This window comes from Rissa tridactyla, chromosome 7 (genome assembly GCF_028500815.1).
Source record: "Rissa tridactyla isolate bRisTri1 chromosome 7, bRisTri1.patW.cur.20221130, whole genome shotgun sequence".
NCBI lineage: Eukaryota > Metazoa > Chordata > Aves > Charadriiformes > Laridae > Rissa > Rissa tridactyla.
This window is the reverse complement of record NC_071472.1, coordinates 18,789,822-18,811,958: the sequence shown is the minus strand read 5'-3', so window position 1 is coordinate 18,811,958 and position 22,137 is coordinate 18,789,822. Positions and strand designations below refer to the sequence as shown.

The window sequence follows — 22,137 nt, the reverse complement described above, 5'->3', positions numbered from 1 at the left end:
GGCCCTGGCAATATCAAGCTCAGTCACGAAGGCCCCGCACTGGGGCAGAAGTGGGCTCGACGCCTGCCCTGCCGTGAGAGAAATTGTGAGGTTTGATTCTACCAGCAGAGATAAACGGGGAGCAATATTGCCCCAGGCTGGTTAATCAGGAAGAGCCCAGTGTGAGCAATACAGTCAGGGACACAAATCTGTTCCTTGGTAAGACCAGAGCTAAAGGAAAACCTGTATCAGTCAGCAGAGCACTTAGCGATGAAAGATGATTTAATAAAAGACTGAATTTATTCTCCCGCAAGGGCAGGAAATAAGCCCTGTGATAGCAGATATTAAACTGATACCACCATTGCTTTCCACTGAAAGCCGGTTCTGTCGGCACTTTCTTTGTTTTGCCTGTTCTCCATTTTTCTTTCAATACAGAAGTCTGTAAATAAAGTGCTAAACCCATGAATTTACTCCCATTTAGGTTGGAATAAGTTACAATCCATGTCACACAAACGTGGAGCATTAGCAGTACTTGGTAGTGTTATCATTCCATTCATCTCACGCCTTTTTTCTTTTAGGAGCTGAGGTCTGAGGTGGAGCTGGAGGTTTTGGGAGACACGGAAGGTCTCAATCTCTCTTTCACAGCCATCTGTAACAATGGGACCCTTTTTCCACGTCAGAGGAAATGCTCTCATGTGAAAGTGGGAGACACGGTAAGTAAAGAACAAATTCTCAAAAGACATGAAGTCCAGTGAATTTAGGACACCAAGGTAGAGAGTTTGCTCTTTATTAAATAATCTTCCTCCAAAAAAGTTACAAAAAAAGTAGGATTAGATATTAGGAAGAAATTCTTTACTGTGAGGGTGGTGAGACACTGGAAGAGGTTGCCCAGAGAAGTTGTGGCTGCCCCATCCCTGGAAGTGTTCAAGGCCAGGCTGGATGGGGCTTTGAGCAACCTGCTCTAGTGGGAGGTGTCCCTGCCCATGGCAGGGGGGTTGGAACTAGATCATAGAAACACAGAATGGTTCGGGTTGGAAGGGACCTTAAAGATCATCTAGTTCCAACCCCCTTAAAGATGGTCTTTAAGGTCCCTTCCTCTAACCATTCTATGATCTTCTTCTGTCCTCTGCATGTGCTTCCAGAGCACCCTGCAGAGCTACGTGTGCTGCAGCTCTGAACAGACACCGTTTTCTCCTCCAGGCCTCTTTCAATGTGACTGTGAGCCTCTCCTCTTGCGAAAAAACCAGAAGGCATATTGTGATAAAACCAGTGGGGCTCAGTGACACACTGGAAATGGAAATTCATCCCCAATGCAGCTGTAGCTGCCAGGCGGAGGCTGAGAAGAACAGCCCAAAATGCAACAAGGGGAAAGGATCGCTGGAGTGCGGGGTGTGCGTCTGCAGCCCAGGGTATGTGGGGCCGCACTGCGAATGCCACGAGAGCTCCCTGGGCACCAGCTCCTGCAAGGGCTCGGCAGAGCAGAGCTCCTGCAGCGGGAGAGGCGACTGCTACTGCGGGCAGTGCGTCTGCCACCCATCCCTCTACGGAAAGGTGTACGGGCCACGCTGCGAGTGCGATGACTTCTCCTGTGTGAGGCACAGAGGGCTCCAGTGTGGAGGTACCATCCATCCCTTGATGCTATTTCTAGTGTCTGCATTTTAGAGCTTTATTGTCTCATTCTTAGCTATCAGCTTGTGAATCTACATTTTCATCATCTTGAATCATCATTTTCATCATCACTCGCAATCAGTTCTGTATAAAGTGTAATTTACTATTTCTGAATGATCTTTAGACTTAAAACAGGAAACAACTTTTAACCCTGTTTTCAAATTTAAAAATGAGGCACCTTGAACCACTCCGTAGCTAGTCTCAGTTGGCATGGCTTTACTGGAGCGTATCAGCTGCCATCACCCTGGGGCAGACTTAATGGCTGTAGGTGATTTTAGCTCCAAGGAAGTTTAGGTAAGTATACTGGCGCCAGTGTACAGTTTCACTCTGACATGACTATCAAAGCATAAAAATCTTAATTAATTAATCTCAACTAATCACTTTTAGGATAATTCTGTTATTTTTGTAATTTTAACCCAGTAACCTCAATGATTCTTGGTTTATCTTAGTGAGATACAACCAGAATTTGAGAACTTGTATTTAGAATTTTTCACCTGGGCTACACCGTTGTAAATCAGAAGCAATCCTATTGAAAAAATGGGAATAGCATTAAACTGGCCGGAACCAGCAATGAGAATGTGCTGAATAGACAGGCTGAAATTATGCTGCTATAAATGAAAGAGGACTTACCCATTAGGTTGTGCCCCGTTGGGAGATAAGATCTGTGTGGAGGGCTCCGGTGAAGAGAATGGAGCTGCTCCGGCTTACAGCCAGCCTAAGCGAAAATTTGATCCTCCCTTAAATCTGAAAATGCTGGGGGAGGAAGAAGGATGTTTAAGAGTGGGAAGAGTTGGAGAGGGGAAAATATCTGCTGTTAAGGAGAATGATTTTAAAGGCCATCATTCAGGTTCTTATTCAGAGACCAGTTTAAAGTATAATAAATGTTTTTGCAGGCAACGGTGACTGTGACTGTGGGGAATGCCTGTGCCACAGTGGATGGACTGGTGAATACTGTAATTGCACGACTGACACCAGCGCTTGCACTGCTGAGGATGGGACGCTGTGCAGTGGGAGAGGCGAATGCGTCTGCGGGTCGTGCGCTTGCACCCACCCGGGGGCTTCAGGCCAAACGTGTGAAAAATGCCCTCTCTGCGGTGACCCTTGCAGTTCCAGGCGGTAATGTGCTGGTTTTACATCTTTGACGTTTGTGTCATCCAGGTATCTATTTCCTGTACTGCCTCAGCAGGGTGCTTACTGCCGCTACCGTAAATGGGATTTACAGACCAGAACCCAAGAGCTTCTTCGCCCTTTGAGAGAGGTAGTTGTACCTCATACATCAACCAGTTATCAGCATTACTCGCGTACAATAGAACTTTATGGAAAACAATTTAATCACCTACAAGCAGCAGAAGTAAAACATCACACTTCCACTGCTGCCCCTGTCTGTACAACTAATCAGAATGGTGGCTGCCTACGATAACGTCAGACAAATACAGATGAATCTCCTTGCAGTCCACAGTACAGAATAAAAACATCCCAGCATAGCTACTACAGCAAAAATGAGGACTCACAGAAAAGTTTGGCATTTGTATTACCATTCTCATGCGTATGAATTCATAAGGTCACACTGTCTGCTCAAGCTTTACACATGTGCAAATTCATAGTCCAAATTCAGTTAAGCTTGGCTGAATTAAAGGGGCCCAACTGTGATAAACTGTCTCATAGTCTGGGGATGAAATCAGTGCGTAGCTGTATGTCACGTATAAGTTGATGATAAATTGATTGTAAATGGTGAAGTGTCTTCTCTTCACTGAGCATACAAAATTTATGTAGCTTTCCTGCCGTGATGCGTGGTGTATGCTACAGGGCATGGTAGGAAAAGCAACCAAAACCATGTGTGACACAAAGCTGACCGCTCTAAGTACACGCATGCTTATGCTTGTGTTATGTGAGCTCTTGCAGGGCTACAGTCAGCCCAAAATGAGCAGGCTTCCGCAGAAATTTAAGCTAGAAGTTGAATTAGGCTTCACAGAATACACATTATTAATGACCCTGGTTTTGCTTGCTGAGCTCCAAGTCAGTAAGTTGCATTAAAGTTTCATGACTATATTCATGTCTGCTTATTTAGAGTTGAGGCCCATTCCTCTCCCACACCAGCTCTCCACCACTATATTTTCATGCCTGTCGTTGCAGTCTACACTGTATCTGAGATGAGAAGCTATTCTATGGCATGCGATTTAATCATCATTTATGTTAGTGCTAAATTGGACCTACAAAACCAAGCCAAACAGTTTGTTCAAAGCTTCAAGCAAAGAGAACTTCGGCATGCAACTGCTCTAAACATGAAAGACAATGTTGCTGCTTTGCTCTGCTCCATTTGTCAGAGAACAAGAAATATAAAGTTACATGATGGGCATTACATTAGTCTATTTAAACATGTATGCTGTGTGCAGTGTTAGATCTTTTCTCTCTGTTCCAGTGTCTTCCTTTGCTGAAATGCAGGTCAGGGAAAGCCAAAAGAGAGAGAACATTGGGAATCCCAGCTAGGGTAACCGAGAGAGCTGAAAGACCAGGTCAGAGGGGATGGAGATTAATGGCTAGGCAGCTCAGAAGAAGAGTGGCAGTATAAGAAACATGGCAAATATGACAAAACCACCAACAACACTGAATTTGTCTCCATGAGATAGAGGCTATCCCATTACCTACTCGCTTTTACTATTCACCATCTCCAGAGCGAGTGATAAGGTCATCTCCATCCCATGAAGATAATCTTGGCAGCCTCATCATATTCTAATGGATATATGTAATTCAATGCGACAGGAGACGGCCAGTACTTTTGGGGATGTTTTCTTGCAGTTCTGTTCTTTTCTTTAAGCAGTCGGTCCTTCAGGCTCCTTCACAGAGTCTCAGCCCCTGAATCTGGCTGAAGTTATTTGTGAAGAATCAGCAAGATACATTTCGCATCAAAAATTTTCATATATGAATTGTGTTCATTGCTTCCTTTTTCCAGGAATAAACTCTGGATATATTAAAATCCTCATTGAATTTCTGGGAAGATTTTCAGAGACTTCTAAAGGAATTGGTTTAGACTCTGTGTTTTTAAATATTTCAGTCATTCCACCATTAAATAAAGTAAATAATTTTCCGATAAATTGCATTAGTATATTATTATAATTAGGATCCAAGTAAGTAATTCCTGAGACAAGTAATCACATTCAAGAGACATCTGTTGAGACACCTGAATAGTGTTTTAATACATTATTCAATAGACTTTCAACAAAGGAAGACTTATAGTAGGTGCCCCAGCTTGATCTCTCTGAAGCCAGTTTCAGATATTGTTCATCTGATAGGCATTCCTTTGGCTGGTGTTTCGTGTGAGCTTAGTTACGAATATTTATTTTTGAAAACTAATGTTATGTGTGAGTAACCCCATGTCTTTGATAGACCTACATGAATAATGTTGCCTGGGGTTCTGTCTGGTAGCTAGTAAGCTGGGAGAGAAACGAGGACAAGAGAGAGCTTATCCACAATACCTTTATTCAGGTGTTTGGGGTTTTTTTATGGTTGGGTTGGGGTTTTTTTTGGTGGCCGTACCTATCATATTTCTGAGAACTACTGTATCCATAGCACAAGACCTTTTGTTTAGCTTCTTTTTAAAATGCAGATGCATACGTACTGGCTTTTATGTTGTTGCTTTGTGACAGGCAGAGATTGATGAGCCGCTGAATTATTTTCCACAGGAGCTGTGTGGAATGTCACTTGGCTTCCGATGACAAGTCACCAGGAGAATGCAATGAAAAATGCAAATTGGTTGATGCAACTGTCAGCACTGCAGAAGGTTTGTACACTTGATCTTCCTTTTCTCTGTGTGCGTGATTAGAGATAGTTTCCACTTGCAGTAGTTTTGTATTTGAAAGTAGCCTTGTTTTTCTGCTGTGGAATTATCTTAGGGATCATAAGGCAATTGCTGCCTGTCTACGGTTCTTCTGTGGTAAGTGGGAAATGCAGATCAGGGCTGGTATTACCCCTCCAGCTTAATTAACTCATTGGATCACACCTACTTTCTAATCAGTTTATGTAAGAAAGGACAGAATTTAATAAATACCTGTCCCTGCAAATGAGTGGCTGATGAAAGCCCCTGAGGTTAAGTCAGCCTGCACCATGAGCTCCAGGGTGGCTTCTTTTACCGTGGAAAAGCAAAACCTGACTCCAGCCCTTATGCAGACTCCTGATTAGAGTCGGCAACTAGACACAGACCTTTAACCTGCGGCAAAGACATTCAGCTTCTTGTCAGGTTTTATTGAGACACTCCCAGTATCCTAAAGGCTAAGCACCTCTCTCAGTTACTCATTGTAATTCAAAACTGCTCTCCATCAATGGGAATTTCTGGAATAGGAATTATCCTCAGAAAAAAAATACAACATTAAATGAAATACTACATCAAAGTCCTTTTCTTTCCTGTAGAGGAAGGTGCTTGCCTGTGCTGTAGGCAGTCTGTTTATTCTAATGGCAACCCTAGCACCAGTCCTATGGCAAAGCGCGACTGTTAGGCGAGGCAGGACATAGGTGCATTATATCCACACCACAGATGTAAACATAAGCATTAAATCAGACAAGAGTAAAAGTCAGGACGACAACGCAGACTGCTGTATGGACACCTAAGGATTGTGCCTGCAAACTGATGGGAGCCCATCCAGAGCTGCAAGCTTTCACAAATTTCACTGTTACACATCTTTCCAACAAAGCCTACACCTTTTGGCTTTGATAACGTTATTCCATAATATAGAGCTTAAAAGTTGCAAATATTGCCCTTGTAAGGAAAACTAATTCTAATTTTGTATTTTTATTAAAATTTTTATTATGCTTTCACTTTCCAGACATTAGTGTATGTTTACAAATATAAAAATATATCTTTTCAAGCTTCAAAAACATATGAGCACTTTTATTGTATCTCTGTAGTTAGCGAAATTTTCAGGTTGCTATTGCCATACGGCAGATATCTGTAGCTAGGAATGTATAAGACAGTCTCCTTTCAAATATTATGAATACTGAACAGGAACAGTGCCTTCTGTGGCTCCATTCACACACACAGAGGTCACAGGAATAGGAGAATGACAACATCATCTCCTGTTCCTGCTTATTTCCTTTTTTTCGTGTCCTGTGCTTCCCTGGTTAGGACTGTCAGCTACTTCTTTAGAGTTGAAGTTTATTTGCAGCAGTTACAGCCACCGCTGTAGTGAAGGCTGGATAACTGTTCCCATCCAAACTCCTCCAAAAAAATTTTAAAAATTAACAAAAAAAGAAGATGTTGTAAACTGTGTTTAATCTAAAATGCTTGTGTAATAGCACAAAAGTTTGGTTTTGGCATGGAGGTAGCCTCATTAAGAAGTCCTGAGGGGAAAAAAAAAGTAAATCTTGAAAATATTAATAAAAAAAGTAATCTTAAAATCACAACTGTATTACCTCAACAGAAAAAATTTTTGAAAGTGGTATAACTAGACCACCACATAATATTTAAGACAGCTTATTACGCAACTTCATATGGTAGCATACTGCTTCTTTCTGGTTTGTATTTCAGTTTCTTTAATGCTTCAAGGCTTTTTGAAAGCTAGAAATAGCTCTAGGTTAAATAAGACATTAGCATTCAAAGATTTGCTTTCCCTTTTGCATGCGTATGTTGCAACTCAATGACTGGAACTGTGGAGCAATAAAAAAAAGTGCAGGCTTTACCTTTTCCTGTTTCCCGGAATCCCTGTTTTAGCCTCTGAGCCTCCTCTGCTTCGGCTCCAGGGGTGCCGGGGCTTTCTCCTCCCGCCGCAGGGTCAGCGGGACACGCGGCATCCCCGCCTGGGGATCCGGCAGGGATGACACGGCAGCGCTGGAGGTGCTGATGGCTTCACACTTACTGGGCTCATCTCCATGGCAGGCAACGCTTTTGAATATTTGTTTTCACCCATTTTTAATATTTGACTATTAAATCGAGCTGATTCCCCCTTTGCCAGATGGGACTATGAGGAGCCCTTGTTGCTCTACTGGCTACCCAGGGGGAACTACCGTTCCTAAAAAGCATCTCCGGCCACCACCCTGGCCACAGGGCACCACAAGCCCAACAGGGACAGTTACACTTTTCTCGGAGGAACAGAGTTTTTTCCTACCCCGTAGTGTTGACACCACAAAAATTCCCAGCACAGCAGCAAAGTGGATGCTGGAGCCTGAATAAGCCTCTGTATCAGCACTGCTCTGTTGTTCTGACCCAAAGTGAGATGAAACTGTTAAGAAAATGCATTGTGTTGAGCAAAAGACAAACAAGAAAGGGCATAACAACCTTTAAATTTACAGACTTTTTTTAAAAAAAAAATCTTTTATCTAAGTATCTGTTAGGAAACAGTCTTTTACACTTCAAGGATCCAGTTTGCCACCGTTATGCAATTCTTCTTCCAGTGTGACTCCAGTGATATCAAATACCATTGAAATTAATGGAATTAGGCTGGAGGCAGAAGCGGAAAAAGTATGATGATTCCCTGCAGAACAGAGAAAATTACTCAGGTGTAAATTACAGGAGTTTATCTACCTAGGCAAATTTTTGTGCTGATGAACTGAAAATAATCTATGCAATAGTTTCTCTTAGTGATCACTCATCCTAAAAATAGCATCAGAGAAATAAAAATACTAAGCATAAGCTGCGTTCGGAATAGCTTGAACTGCCATCTTTGCTGTCATTTCTACATCCTTGCACACCATCAGATTTGTGTTCCACTTGGTCTCAAATTATGACATTAAAAATTACAATTTAAAAATAACTAATATATTTGCAGTTACTGCATTCTGGGTGATATTTGGCATATGCCTGCAAATTTTTCTCTGCCTGCAGGACAGCTAACAACTACCATTTTCTTTCTTTTTTTTTTTTTTTTTAAATAGCAAGCCAATATTCTTCGGGTCTGCTTGCTTAAACGCGTTGGGAAATAACAAATATTGCAAAACTTGTGACAGTGTTACTGGAATTGCGACCTGGCACTGAGTGCCATTAATTGAGTACACTCAGTCTGCAGTTTGTAGTCTTTTTAACAAAAACAAATCTCGTTAAATCAGCAAGTCTTGTCTGCCTGTCACCTTGATAGGTAACGTATTGCACTGCCACCAAGGACAGGCAACAGGTTAAATGCAAAATTGTCACAAATCAAGAGTGTGTTTCCATTAAAATCCAACCAGATGTGATTCTCACTTTAAAACAAGCAGAGAAAAGGACTGCTGAGCAGTCAACTATTTATACTTTTACATTCTCTATGGTCTTTAATAGTCATTTCCATAAGATCAAACCTATGATAATAAGCAATATGCAAAAAAAAAAAAAAAAAGAAAAAGAAAAAAGAGCGAGCACTTACTTTTTTATGTGCCATGGATTTCTTGAAAATCCGTATTCCTGTGAGATTCCTACTTTATGTTTCATTAGTCTTCTTTAAAGTTTAAGGACTTAAGATTTTTAGCGCAGTTGCTTATGAAATTTCAGTAAGACTTTTGACTGGTAAGAAATAATGGAGAGGTTAAAGCGATGATGGTTTTCAGAGAAATGCTTGAGAAGCTTACTGGTTTTTCTTACCTCTAAAAATAAAAACCTAAGAAGTTTTACTAAAAATGTATTGAAAGCATACCTAGGTTTCCAATGCTCTTTAAAACATGGGTTATATGGAAACTTAACAAGCATTCAGCCACAGAGATATAATTGCACACAGTTATAGGGTTGGATATTTTTGCTCTGTAAAAATATTATATAATGGTCAGGCTCCGAATTACGGTGTTTCTGGCTCTGGACCCGTAGTCTCAATTTTCAGTTGTCTTATTTGTTTTATATCATCCCTCACAGCCAACTTCCTCCTGTCTCCCCATTCCCTTTGAATGAGCTTTTCTCAGCAGAAAAGATTTCCCAGTTAGGAATCATCTGGAAAAAAAAAAATGGATTAAGTTTTTGCGTAGCTCTACATTAAATGGAGAGACAAATAAACTGTGGCAGACTGTCACCTCAGGTCACTTTTTCTCTGCTTCCCCTGGAATCACATTAAAAAGATCCCAGAATCACAGTTTTCTGTTATTAATTTATATTTATTGCTGCGGCAGTACTGGACGCACTAATCTATGACAGGGATATTGTGGAAAAAATAAATGGCAGCCCTTTTAACAATATCCATTGCTGTTCGATGTATGTATATCTACTTCTGAAACATAATCTAGACACAGTTGGAGTAGCTGTAAACCAAAGAGAACATACTGTTTACTTTGCCCTATAATTGGGGACTATTAAATTTCCTAGACAGCTGGCAGTGAAGTGTCTTGCAAGCACTTCCAATTGATTGAAATTCACAGTACACCAGATTAATAGGGTGCGCTAGGTGGTCAGTGCAGACTGACAACACCTGGATCAGTTCTTGGGAAATATGAGTAAAAAATCTGACACAAAACAAAACTGGGGTGGAAGAAAAGCTGTTAAATTTAGTAGAAATTCTAAGGTATTTCTGCTTTCGTTTTTCACTCCTTACCATCCACAGGCAAGGCTGTGACGAACATGATGCCAGCAGTCACTCTTGTTATTACACATTAAATTTCATTTGATCTGACGAATGACTTTTTTTCCCCCTCCTTCTGCAGATTATTCGGAGGATAAATCCATTCCCTGCTCTTTGCAGTGGGAAAATGAATGTATAACCACATTTCTACTGGCTATGGATGAACAGGGGAGGACAGTCATTCATAGCATAGAACAGAAAGGTAAGCAGTAAATATTGCTTTTCCTACATGAAATCTAATTTAAAAATACTGGCAGGCTGAGCTATCTAGAAGCTGAGCTCTTTTAAGCAACACTGCACCTCCTTGTGTTCGTAGCTCTCCTCTGCCCAGCCCAAAGAGCACCTCCTCGAGTATTTATTTTATGTGGTAGTAAGATAAATACTCAGCCCTTCATGAAAGATGAGCAGAATGATCCCTGGGCTGCAAGAGTAAGTTAGTTTTTCTAACACCCTGTGCAGTTCTAAGATGATAATACCGAATGTCCTTTGCATTACACGAGAAAATTGTAATTCACTTTGAAATTTTCACTTTGTATTTCACAGAGGGACAAATATCCAAAAGACTGTCCGGTTGGGTAGGCCTGATGAAATTCTAAAATATATTTATAATTACACTTAATGTTGTAACATTATTAAGTTTTTAATATTTTGCATAACTGATTTTTCATTAAAACTCTTAATCACGTAAGACAGGAGAGAACACGGACACCACTTTCCAGCTGCCGGTTTAGTTTCCAAGCAATAAAAACCTTTTTTTTTCCTTTTTTTTTTTACTTTGGACACACCCTGTTTCTTGGTGCTAACTGTAAGGTATATTTTAGGGAAAGCCATGTAGATTTGCAGCCTTGTTCTGTTGGCACAAATGGCGTTTATTTTGTTAACCCTTTGTGTGGCATTTCTCTGTGAGAACAAAAGTGATTTCATTGCACAGGAAAAGCAGCTTCTACCATAAGAACAGTGGTCTGGTTTTATATAGGTTACTATTACAGCAAAGATGGTTGTAACAAAAGGTAGTTTACAAACTACACCCCTAAGGCTCAAGAATTTAAGGGTAAACCGCTGAAAAAAATTCTCTTCATTAAATACATTTACTATGCATTTTAAGTAGATCCAAAAAAAAAGTGACAGGAATATTGTAAGCAAGGCACAGTTTGTTAACTTATGTGTAGTGGCCCTCCCACAACTCTGCAATAACCAGCTCCGCTGTCATCTCCTGTTCTGCTCCTGAGCCTTGAAACTATTGTGCCGTGGTGGTTGTGATGCATGCGAACGTGACCGGAGATGAGACGTCCAATAATGCTCTAGAAATTGGTTTCATTTATGGAACCAAAGTCAAGACAGCATCAGTAGCCAGAGCATTAACTCATAGCTCAAGCCAAATCCCGTCAATTAGTTAAATGATGACATCAAGCAAAAAAGTAATGTGAAATACAATTCATGTAAGCCAAATGAGACCAAAATGGATTTTCAATGTCCTTAAACCTGATTCAGCAGAAAACTTGGTAAAACAATAGCGTTCAGTGACTTTCATGATCAATACTTCTTCATATTACAAGAATCAAACTTTATGTTTTGGCGAAACAAAAACTTCAGTTTTATTTTTGACTCTGAAATGTTGTGTGATAAAATTTATTGCAGAACTTGAAATGCAAAATTCCTTCAAATGGTTCAGTTCAATCTTTTCAGCAAGTGTAATGGAATTTTTTTCTCATTGTTTTCACGGGCGAAATGCAGTTTCCTCCTTTTTCTCAGTATCGTTGGTCTCTTCACTCTGGTACAGATCTCAGTAGAGTCTTTTCCTCTGCAACACACTGAATATCAGTCAGTTGAAGTACAGCTTCAGCTGTAACATTGTAAAACTTATAATCTTGTCAACTCAGCCCTGCTTTTTAGATGTATAATGACACAAATTTGAAAATAATTTTCTAACTTTTCAGAATCTGGGCCTGTATCCAGCAGCTGCTAATCAACACAGTAGAAGAGCAGTGGAAGAAGTTAGCAACTGATTTTTTAAACATTTTAATGCACTATTTTTCAGCCAGTTTCACAAACCCTTTAGCAGGTGTGGTTTCAGTTGGGATAGAGATAAGTTTTTTATTAGCAGCTGGTATAGCGCTGTGTTTTGGATTTGGGATGAGAAATACATTTGATAGTGCACTGGTGGTTTTAGTTTTAGCTAAGCTCTCGAGGCCTTTTCTGGTCCTCACCCCACCCCACCAGCGAGCAGGCTGGGAGGGCACAAGAAGTTGGGAGGGACACAGCTGGGAGAGCTGACCCCGACTGACCAAAGGGATATTCCATACCATGTGACATCATGGTCAGTATATAAAGCTGGGGGAAGGAGAAGGAAGGGGGGTATGTTTGAAGGTATGGTGTTTGTCTTTCCGAGTAACTGTTAGGTGTGATGGAGCCCTGCTTTCCTGGGGATGGCTGAACACCTGCCTGCCAATGGGAAGCAGGGAATGAATTCCTTGTTTTGCTTTGCTTGTGTACGCGGCTTTTGCTTTACCTGTGAAACTGTCTTTATCTCAACCCAGGAGTTTTTTCTCACTTTTACTCTTCCAGTTCTCTCCCTCATCCCAACTTGGGAGTGAGCGAGTGGATGCGTGGTTCTAGTTGCTGGCTGGGGTTAAACCACAACAGCAGGTAGCAGGAGGAAAATAATATAGACTTGAAGGAAAAGGCATGCACAGCTCCCACCGTATGAGAAACCCGGCATGCTTCTTGGCTGTTTTTAATTGCCTAAAATTTACTGATTGGATATCCATAGTCATAATTCTTTTTGTTTCCACAGATTGCCCACAGCTTCCAAATATCCCAATGATAATGGTGGGTGTCACCCTTGCCATCCTTCTCATTGGCATTGTTTTACTTTGTATATGGAAATTACTGGTGTCAGTTCAAGACCGAAAAGAGGTGGCCAAGTTTGAAGCAGAAAAATCAAAAGTGAAATGGCAAACGGTATGTGAAATGCGTTCATTTTATATGAGGCTCTTTAATTTGGTTGCATGATGCACAATTGCTTTTAAAATTCTATTTGTGTCTTGGTTTCATTCTTTTAAATTCGTAGATTTTACTGGTAGATTTTCACTACTTCTAGTATTCTACAAAATAAAATTAATTTTTTTTAGTGATGAAAAATAGCTAGGGTTCAATCTCCTGGTTTAATTTTCTCCACTTACACAGAGGAACAATGACTGTAAGCTGTCTAAAATGTAGGTAAAAGGACAGAGAAACTGAGAAATTCAGGCCTTATCTTCTATCTATAGCTTGCGTATGTCTGTCTAATGAAATCTTATACCGTTTGTTCCTTTTTTTCTTTCCTTTCTGCCCTTGACTTTTTTGCTCTTCTGCAAAAGTTTTAAGGATTCTGAGGGTCTTTGAAAAAAAAACATGTTGAGTAAGCGTTTCTGGGGGCTGTCAGGAGGACAGGCTGCTGTTCACCCGCTCCATTCTCGTACAAAGCCCTGTGATTGCAACACTTCTGCAAGGATGGACACTGCCAGCCTTTCAGCTTTTGAGACGGGAAAAATCAGTTACTTACAGTCAAGGCCACTTGAGAATGTTTTCTTAATCCTTTGAGAGAGTTACATATGGTAAAAGGGAAGGATAAACTTGATAGAAGCATTTAAATTTTCTTTTCTGTTGCAAGAGGAAATGACGGGAAGGGAATGACGAGAGGCCAGGATAAAAAGCACAGGTGGGACCTGCCCTTCTCCCAGGACATGGTAGTCTGTGGGGCTCAAGCAAGAGGACCGTGACAAGTCACACCTCACCACTGAGATGCTATCTGTTTTTTTAGAATGGCCCAACCACAACATCTGATACACAAATTATATTGGAAATATTTGATAACGTGTTTTTGATGATGCACATTACTCTAATCTGGGAGGCAGACACGAAGGGAAGCGTGTTCCTGACCCTAGACTGGTTGGTGCTGCCCCATGTAGACCTCTCTTAATTTCAGTCGTTTGGAATATAAGTGAGCTGCTGAAGGCTATTCTAAAATGACCAAGGTAGGAAATTACTTCTGTACAAAGAGACCAGAAGTCCCCACTGGGGAAAAGAAATAGCTGGAGGAGAGTGTGATATTGAACATTAAAATTATGACTGGGGAAACTGAAGATGGGACATTTGTTCACTGACTTTTCCTATACAAGGACGGTGAGATAGCAGGCTCCAAAGGAGCCAAAAAACATCACTGCACAACGCTTGGTTAAGGCATAGGATTTATTTCCAAAGGTATTCTAGATGATAAATGTTTGCATGGATTCAAAATGTCTATAGACAAACCCATAGGAGGAGGACATCCTCTCTGAGCCGGGAGGTTTGTGAGATGTGTGTCAGCTTTTCCATGGGCAGCCTGCATCGCCCGCTGTTGGGAATGAATTGCTGGGCCAGGCAGAGGTCTGGAGTGAGATTCTCACAAAGTAGAGCACAAACCATCTTCTCCTGCACATTGGGAAGCCGAGTGGTGCCAGCTGGTGCATGTACGACCTGCATCATAACACTGGGTCAGGAATGATGGATCAAAATGATCCCTTCGCTGAAGAGGTGCGCTCAAGGCAGCAGTCTGTGGCTACATCTGCTTGCAGCTGAAGCAATGGCAAGATGAGTTAAATATTTAAATATTGCATGACTCCATTTCTTCTGTTCTTGTTTTTTTTAGGAGACAAATCCACTGTACAGAGGCTCAACAACCACTTTTAAAAATGTAACTTACAAGAACCAAGAAAAGCAAAAAGGGCCCATGGCTGCAGATTTCTATTAGCACTCCGACACTACAAACTTAGTTTTACCGGCAGGAAGTCTAAAAGCACTTGTTTCTTCTCAGCTGGTTATGTGGTATGTGTTTGCACGTTGCAGTGGTATAATCATCTGTTAGAGAAAATATATCTTGTGTTGGGAAAACTATAGATAGTGGTAAAGTTTACTAGAAATATTACCCCTCCCCCCCAACTTTAATATTAAAGCCCCCCATCTTAAACAAATAGCATCACAAATATTTTTAATTTTCTCATCAATACTGAGGATTAAAAATTATCATATGTAAGCCTATATTTGTGAAATTAGGTACATGCAATGAATTGTATATTGCTTTGTTCATAAATACAATCCCATATATTTGTGTTTAGGAATGTATTTGTACCAGTCTATTTGGTGGGCTGGTTTAAATTTAAAAAGATACCTTTTCATGAATGTTGCTTAAGCTACTGAGGTTAGAGGTTCCGCATATCACCTGTGTCACCAAATACTTTTTCATCAAAACAAGTAGTGTTACTGCCTATCTTCTGTGTATCTAAGGTATAGAGAAACACCTCCTCTCTAACTCTTCTTCCTTGTCCTTTTTCCCCCTCTTTCCTTGTCCTTGTTGCTGTTTGATATTCTTTAAGAACCTGATCCCTGGGGTTATCTCAGGGAAAGTTGGGAAAGTTACACCAATCCCTTACTCACATGCAGAGTTGTTTTCTGTTACAGGCATAGCCTGCTTTTTTTCCCTTTTTTTTTTTTCTCTTTCCTCTAAATTCTAGTAGAGAGGATCCAGAGCAAAAGAGGAATATTTGTAAATTAGAGACTCTAGTGGAGAAACTTTAAACCAGAGGATTACCAGAACTGCATTTTACCATTTACGTCCTCTTTAGGCACTCAAAATACACCTCGCATGCTGGACAATTACATGAACTGTTGCAGGAGCTCTTTAGATGTGGGAAAAGTTCACACACAAAGACTCAGTATCACACACAAAGACAGTACTCTTTTGTTGATGTATCCAAAATTGTGAGGTTCTTTCAATGCCCAGCAGCCAAACCATTTATTCACGTGTGAAATAATGCATTCAGCAATTTTTTTTAAACTAAGCAACAAATAGATGTATGGATTCCATTTCATATTCATTTCTATAACACTAATGAGGATTTTAAAGTCTCAGTTTTAGCTTGTTACTAAAGACTTGCCATAAATTCTTAAATTGTAATGCTGTTGTCATGCACAGCACTAGGAAAAAAAAAAAGCCCTGACAACATCAGCTAACATGCTGGCATGAAAAATTACAACATCAGGCTCTTTTAAGCTAACAATAATTTACTTTACTTTTTAATATCACTTTTCCTCTGCATTTTTTAGTACTCTGGAACAGATGGTCAAAATGTACATATGAATGTACTTAAAAAAGACGACGTAGAAACCAAAGGTACATTGACACAGTCACAGACAAACAATTATGTACGTTCCCTATGGTAAATCATGGACTTGATTTAAAAAACTTGATGTCTGTTTTCTAATAAATATTTACAAAGTCTGTGCAACTTCAGTCTCTATATCCTCTGCAGCTCCTGGATGCGAGACTGATCTATTAGCTAGCTCTGACCCATGCCTGTTTTAGGGCCTGATCCAAAGCCTACTGGAGTCAATGGCTACAGATGAGGATCTAGTTTCAATGAAACTATTAGTTTTCGTTTACAAAGATTGTTTTGTTTAAACAAACTGGTTAATGCTGTCTTTTAGTGGATTAGAACCTATAGAATATATTTCTGTGCAAAAAGAAATAAACAGTATCAGATGCCTTTGGGAAGAAGGCGATGCTATAACCACGTTTTACATTCAAAAAGATTGCAGTGTGAAGGAAATGACGGCTGTCGTTAGACTGGAACAGATTAATTACAGGTTCGCATCTGTACTCTTCAGTATTCCTGCACATCTCACAGTGGGAACTGTGCACAGACAAAGGCTTGCATCCGCAGCCCTTCCAGCCCACTTCCAACCCCTTCCAACCACTAGGCTCCCACAGATGTCAGTGCAAGTTACACGTGGGACCAAATCCTGTTTTCCTGGCACACGGATAAACTCACAGGAGGCAAAGCTGGCCCCCGGATCCTGTCTCAGATTCTACTTAAGTCAGGATTGCCTAAGGGCCCAGGGAAATGTGGATTTAGCCCATGTAAATTATCTGTTACTCTTCTTTGTTTTTCATGTAGAAGTTATCAAATGACAAACTTTCTCTGAAAAAAAATGAAAATATTTAAATTACTTTTAAAGTAATAAAAATCTGTACTGTTTATTAAATACCTTTTAAGTTCTGTTTCTGAGAAGGCTGATTCTCCTGCTTAATATTAGGGTTCTTCTCTAGGTCACCCATTTCAATATTGAACTACATTTCAGTATTCAGATGTTGTTAACAAAGTGGTGTTCGTATTTCATATCAAACACTTGGTGGTCTACATTCCCTGTTATTACAGGAGATTTCATTTCACAAAGCTACTCATTCTCTTCCTATCGCTTGCATCCTCTAATCGTCAGCAAAGACCCAATTTGGTATGTAGGCAATGTTTACAGTCCAATTAATCTTCTTAATTGTAAAAGATGTACAGAAATCAGGCAGTATAATTTTCCCATTTCCTTTCTGTGATTGACTGTACTATAAATGTTCTGTGCACCTTCAAAATCGTCAGGATGGAAATCATTCAAATAAGGAAGAATTCATCAGAAGAGAGAAAATAGAAGAGCTTGGTGAGGAAGGTCTCTGTTATTGAGGGACATCCAAGAACCAGGCTCATTCGTACGAGCCATTCTTTTAACAGCATTAATTTAGATCGTAATTTTTGACTAAAGCCCCAGATTTCAAGAACTTTCAAGATCTTACTTGGCATTCACCCTAGAAACAAGAGTTGTGTTCATCTTTTTTTATTAACTGTATCGTTTTTATCTCGTAGCATTTGTACCAAAGTTCATTTTTTTCCTTTTTTTTTTCTCCATAAAATTATGAGTGGGGTTTTGTGTGGTGAGTGGGATGAAAAAGTCTTTCTGCTGATTTCATGAATATTGTTTTGACCTGAGGCTGGACCTTGAGAGTGGCCAAAACATTTTTGATAGTAATGCTTCTATTCACTGAAGAGTTAAACTAAATAAAAGGATAATCATTAGCAAATTTATAGTATTTGTGTATCTTCTACAACCTGTAGAATGGTAATTTCAGTAATGAATGTTAAATGGATAAATTTTAATTTGATTTGTAAAAGTTTCACGTTAACCTGTACTGTATATGTTCAGACTTCATTCAACTTTATTGTGTAATATAAGTTGTGGGTAAAGAGCCTGGGAACCAAGGCTCGGATGTCAAGTGCAATACTCTCCACGTGTTGTCTACCTTATACACACATCCAAGTTTGTTTTGCAGTGGGCATAAGGGAACTATTGCCCCACAAAACCTATCACACGCAATTTGAAATTAAAGACAGATAATTTTTATCTTTGTCTGTTTGCCACAACTTGTTTCTGTAGAAAAGGAATTGCTTAACTTTGAATAAAGATTGTAAAACTGAATGCATTTTTTCATATACTTTTATTGTTCCTCATTTTCCATTTCAGCATGTGTCTTTATCATTTTTTTCCACATGGTTTGATTAACCTTAGCACATTTCTCATGCTTTGGCATAATCAGAGCTTATTTTGTAACTCCTCTCCCCCCTTTTTAAGACAGCGCATGAGATTTAACGAGTCTGGATTGTCTTCTATTTGTGATCCTTCTCAAGGAAATGAGTTAATAGATGAATGCTGTAAGCAACCCATTTCTGCAACTCTGATTTATTACATGTGGCATTCTTTTTTACAGTGATCCCTAAATTGCACAACTTGCTTAAAGCTAAAGATGCATTCATTTTGTAAGTGTAACAGCAGTAATATCGTTTCGGAACTACATGGCAAAGTGCTTATTTTCTGTTTAATCTGCAAGTTACCTCTCCTTTTTTTCCTCTAATGAAACGTTGTGTATTTTGATGTCTGCTAATTTCCTGCTCTGAGGAAGGGAATGTTCCTCTGCACCCATGACAGAACTGTATTTTAAGTCTGTTGTATTCTCTGGGCACAAAATAAGATCATGTTCTCCTGCATTTCACAGTGAATTGTGAAAACTAAAACTGATACAATTGCATAATGTATACTCATCGCACGTAATTTGGAATGTATTCTACCCCTAAAAGTCTATACATTTGTTTGTTTTTAGGAATATTCAGCCAATATTGACAGATAGCAACACGAGCACAATAATGACAGGTACTGCAGACAAATACAAAGGCTTTGGCTTTTCAAAGACCTTGGTAGATGAGAACTTTGTTTATTGAAGCTGGCTCAGTCTCTCTCTTCTACCAGTCATCATGCAAAAGTAGAGAGAACAAAAACCTGGATTTCATTGCAACCTCTCCCCTCCTCATGCTATTTACACTAGAATTTATTTATTTTTAATCCAATCAGAACTTTAAAATCATTTCAAGACATTTCTGTATTCGGATAGATGAAGTTCACAAGGCATGATGCATTTTTTCAAATGCCTTTTTCCACACAGTAACTTTTCTCAACAGTGGGTTTTTTCATTACTCTTTCCACATTTAGAAGAGGTAGAAGTGTAAATAAACCCAAGGCCTTTATGTATGAAGAAACAGGAAATTCCTATTTAGTGTTCAGCAGTTGGATATTAACTGTGTTTGGAAAAGTGTGTACCACCAACTTCAGGCTTTAAAATTAATAAGTCTAGTTCAAACGCAAATTGTATCTCTTGTTGATCTTCTTAGGTGAGGGGTTAAAGCTTGCTTTCTCTAAAACTTTCAACTGACTTTAAAAATCAAACCTATAATTGTAGTATAATTACCATGTAAAAAACCCTCAGTTGCTTCTGTTTTAGGATACGGTAGATTTGAAAAAGGACAGATATGAAAAAAAAAAAAAAGAAGTAAACAACAAAAAAACCACCCCAATCCAAACAGGGGGGGAAAAACCCCCAAACCAAACCAAAAAACAAAAACAAAAGCAAATTCCCCAATAATCTCAAAGGTGATGGAGAAATTAAGCCTGAACATATATCAAACCAGAAAAAAAGCAGTTCAGGCTAAGAGTCCTAGAAATCCTTAAAATCAACGAATTGTTACAAAACCATTTGACACACTTCCCCCCTACCAGCGTCTGCAGGGAGAGAAAGTCCTCTGTGGTAACGTGTCATGAGCCAACAAATGTGGCAATCAAATGAACCACGGTCAAGCAAGAGAATTTGAATTGTTACTGATTTTACAGTGAGCCGTAGCTCTCGTGTTCATCCTAGAGTACTTACTTGCAGCTACTGCTTCAAGCTGCCTGGGACAGCAGCTGCAAGAAACCAGTTCAACGTCTCCCTCCCGTAGGCTGCAGGTTTTGGATTCCCCTTCTGACGCTCTCTGAATCCGGCAGATACAGAGCTTTATCACAAAGGGATGCTTGTCACGGAACATAGTATTTACTGTGGATGATTAGTCAGCATCCCAAAAGAGCTTGTGGAATGGCTGTCCCTTGGGGTTTGTCCACTACCTGCACTCAGGAAATTCAGTCCAAAATAAATCTAGGAATTTATTGTGAGCTGGATAATCCACACGAAAACTGTGTAGACAACGTTCACTTTTAATCGTACTGCTTTTAATCTACTTAATCTTTATTCCAAAATAAGGGCAAAAGTGTCTGAACGTGTTCAGTTTATGTGATTTTCTGTGCAGTTACTGATTTAATCAACTTAGATTAAATTTTAAGTTCTTCCATACTGAGACTGTAAAGAGATAAAGGAGGAAAAAGATGAATAGCCTGGAACTTTCCTGCCTTTCTGCATGTCAAAGGCCAAGATACCTGGCCTGACTGGTCTGAGACCACCGGTGGCAAGTCATTCCCACTGGTTAGGAAGTCGTTAGAGCCTTTCAGTGATTCATAGTCAGAGCATCTCCTCTATTCCAATTAAAGCATTTAAGTTTTTTGACTGCACATTCACATCTGATGATAAAATCAGCCTGCTGTTAGCAAACAAAATTTCCCTACAGAAAAATGATGCTATTCTCACAAACGTGTCCAGTTCTTTCACAGGAAAACAATCCACCAGCAAATGTTATTCTCCTCCTACCTGAAATGAGTAGTGACTGAAGATCATTGAGTTTTATCAATCTAATTTAATTCCTCACGCTTGTTAACAAATTTTCAATTTGGGCATGGAAGGATGCAAAGTAAAAATATTTTCTCTTTTTTGATTGTCTTACCAGCATAAAATTCAGAGAAGAGAGCAGAAATTTTAACAAGTGGTTCGCTGGTGCTTACCCTTATGTGTGTGTGGATATAATACAAAATATATTTATATAAGTAATGAAGAAAGATTCTACTGATGAAGGCAAAGCAGATAAGATGTTGCTAAGGAAGAAAAGACCTTGGGCAATCAAAGGAAACAGATGTGTTGTATCAGCCTATTGATAGCAAAAAGACACAAGGAACCTCACGCAGGGAAAACTGGGGCATTCTGTTAAAACTGCAAGGTTGCCGGTTGTTACAAAGTGTTGAAAATAAAAAGTATGTGTCTCTTAGGTGAACTTAGCTCATTAGAATGTGAAAACCACACCTCCCAATCTTAAACTGTACATCTCCTAGATGAGACCCCCGCTCACTGAGCATGCAGAGTCATTTAGGAATGTACTATACCTTTAATTTGAAGCAAGAATACAAGTAGCCAACAGGAGTTTATTGTGAAATCGTGAGCCGCGGGTGAGTAGTATGCTAATTAGCCGGTTTTTGTAAAAACTTACAGTGTATAAGCCAAGTTGTGCTAGCTTTGTGGATGAACCACCTACCACCCATCCCTGTGCAGAAGTGAAATAAATACCTCGCCTCTGTGTGTGGATCGGCTCTTTGCTCACCACGGTGATAAAGAACCCAGATTTGGGACAACACTACACTGTCTGAAGCCAAGGGGAGCTCTGGCTTTCAGACTTTCTTAATTCCTGGTTCTTAAATCCTCAAACATGAGACCGACTGTATATCAGATTTACCACAAAACAAAATACTGAAGAGAACAAACCCCATAAATGTCTATGCATTTTTATTGAATATAAAGATAATGCAAAAATCATTCCACCTGACCAGAAGCTGGTTAAAGGAAAGAGGCAGAGTAAAATTGCTTTGGGTTCCTCTGTGAGCACACTAAGTGTTTCCATTAGCT

General features: G+C 39.7%; 1 protein-coding gene across 2 annotated transcripts in view; it reads left to right on the top strand.

Annotated features, from left to right (window-relative positions):
* ITGB6 (integrin subunit beta 6) overlaps positions 1-18,424 on the top strand; it is a 66,761-nt gene extending 48,337 nt beyond the window's left edge. For both annotated transcript variants that reach the window (XM_054207714.1, XM_054207717.1), the window contains 7 exons: positions 558-692; positions 1,180-1,597; positions 2,541-2,763; positions 5,328-5,425; positions 10,231-10,350; positions 12,943-13,109; positions 14,818-18,424. In XM_054207714.1, the coding sequence (XP_054063689.1) occupies positions 558-692; positions 1,180-1,597; positions 2,541-2,763; positions 5,328-5,425; positions 10,231-10,350; positions 12,943-13,109; positions 14,818-14,919 (1,263 nt within the window). In that variant the 3' untranslated portion in view covers positions 14,920-18,424. The remainder of the gene's footprint in view (positions 1-557; positions 693-1,179; positions 1,598-2,540; positions 2,764-5,327; positions 5,426-10,230; positions 10,351-12,942; positions 13,110-14,817) is intronic.
* The last annotated feature ends 3,713 nt before the right edge of the window (positions 18,425-22,137 follow it).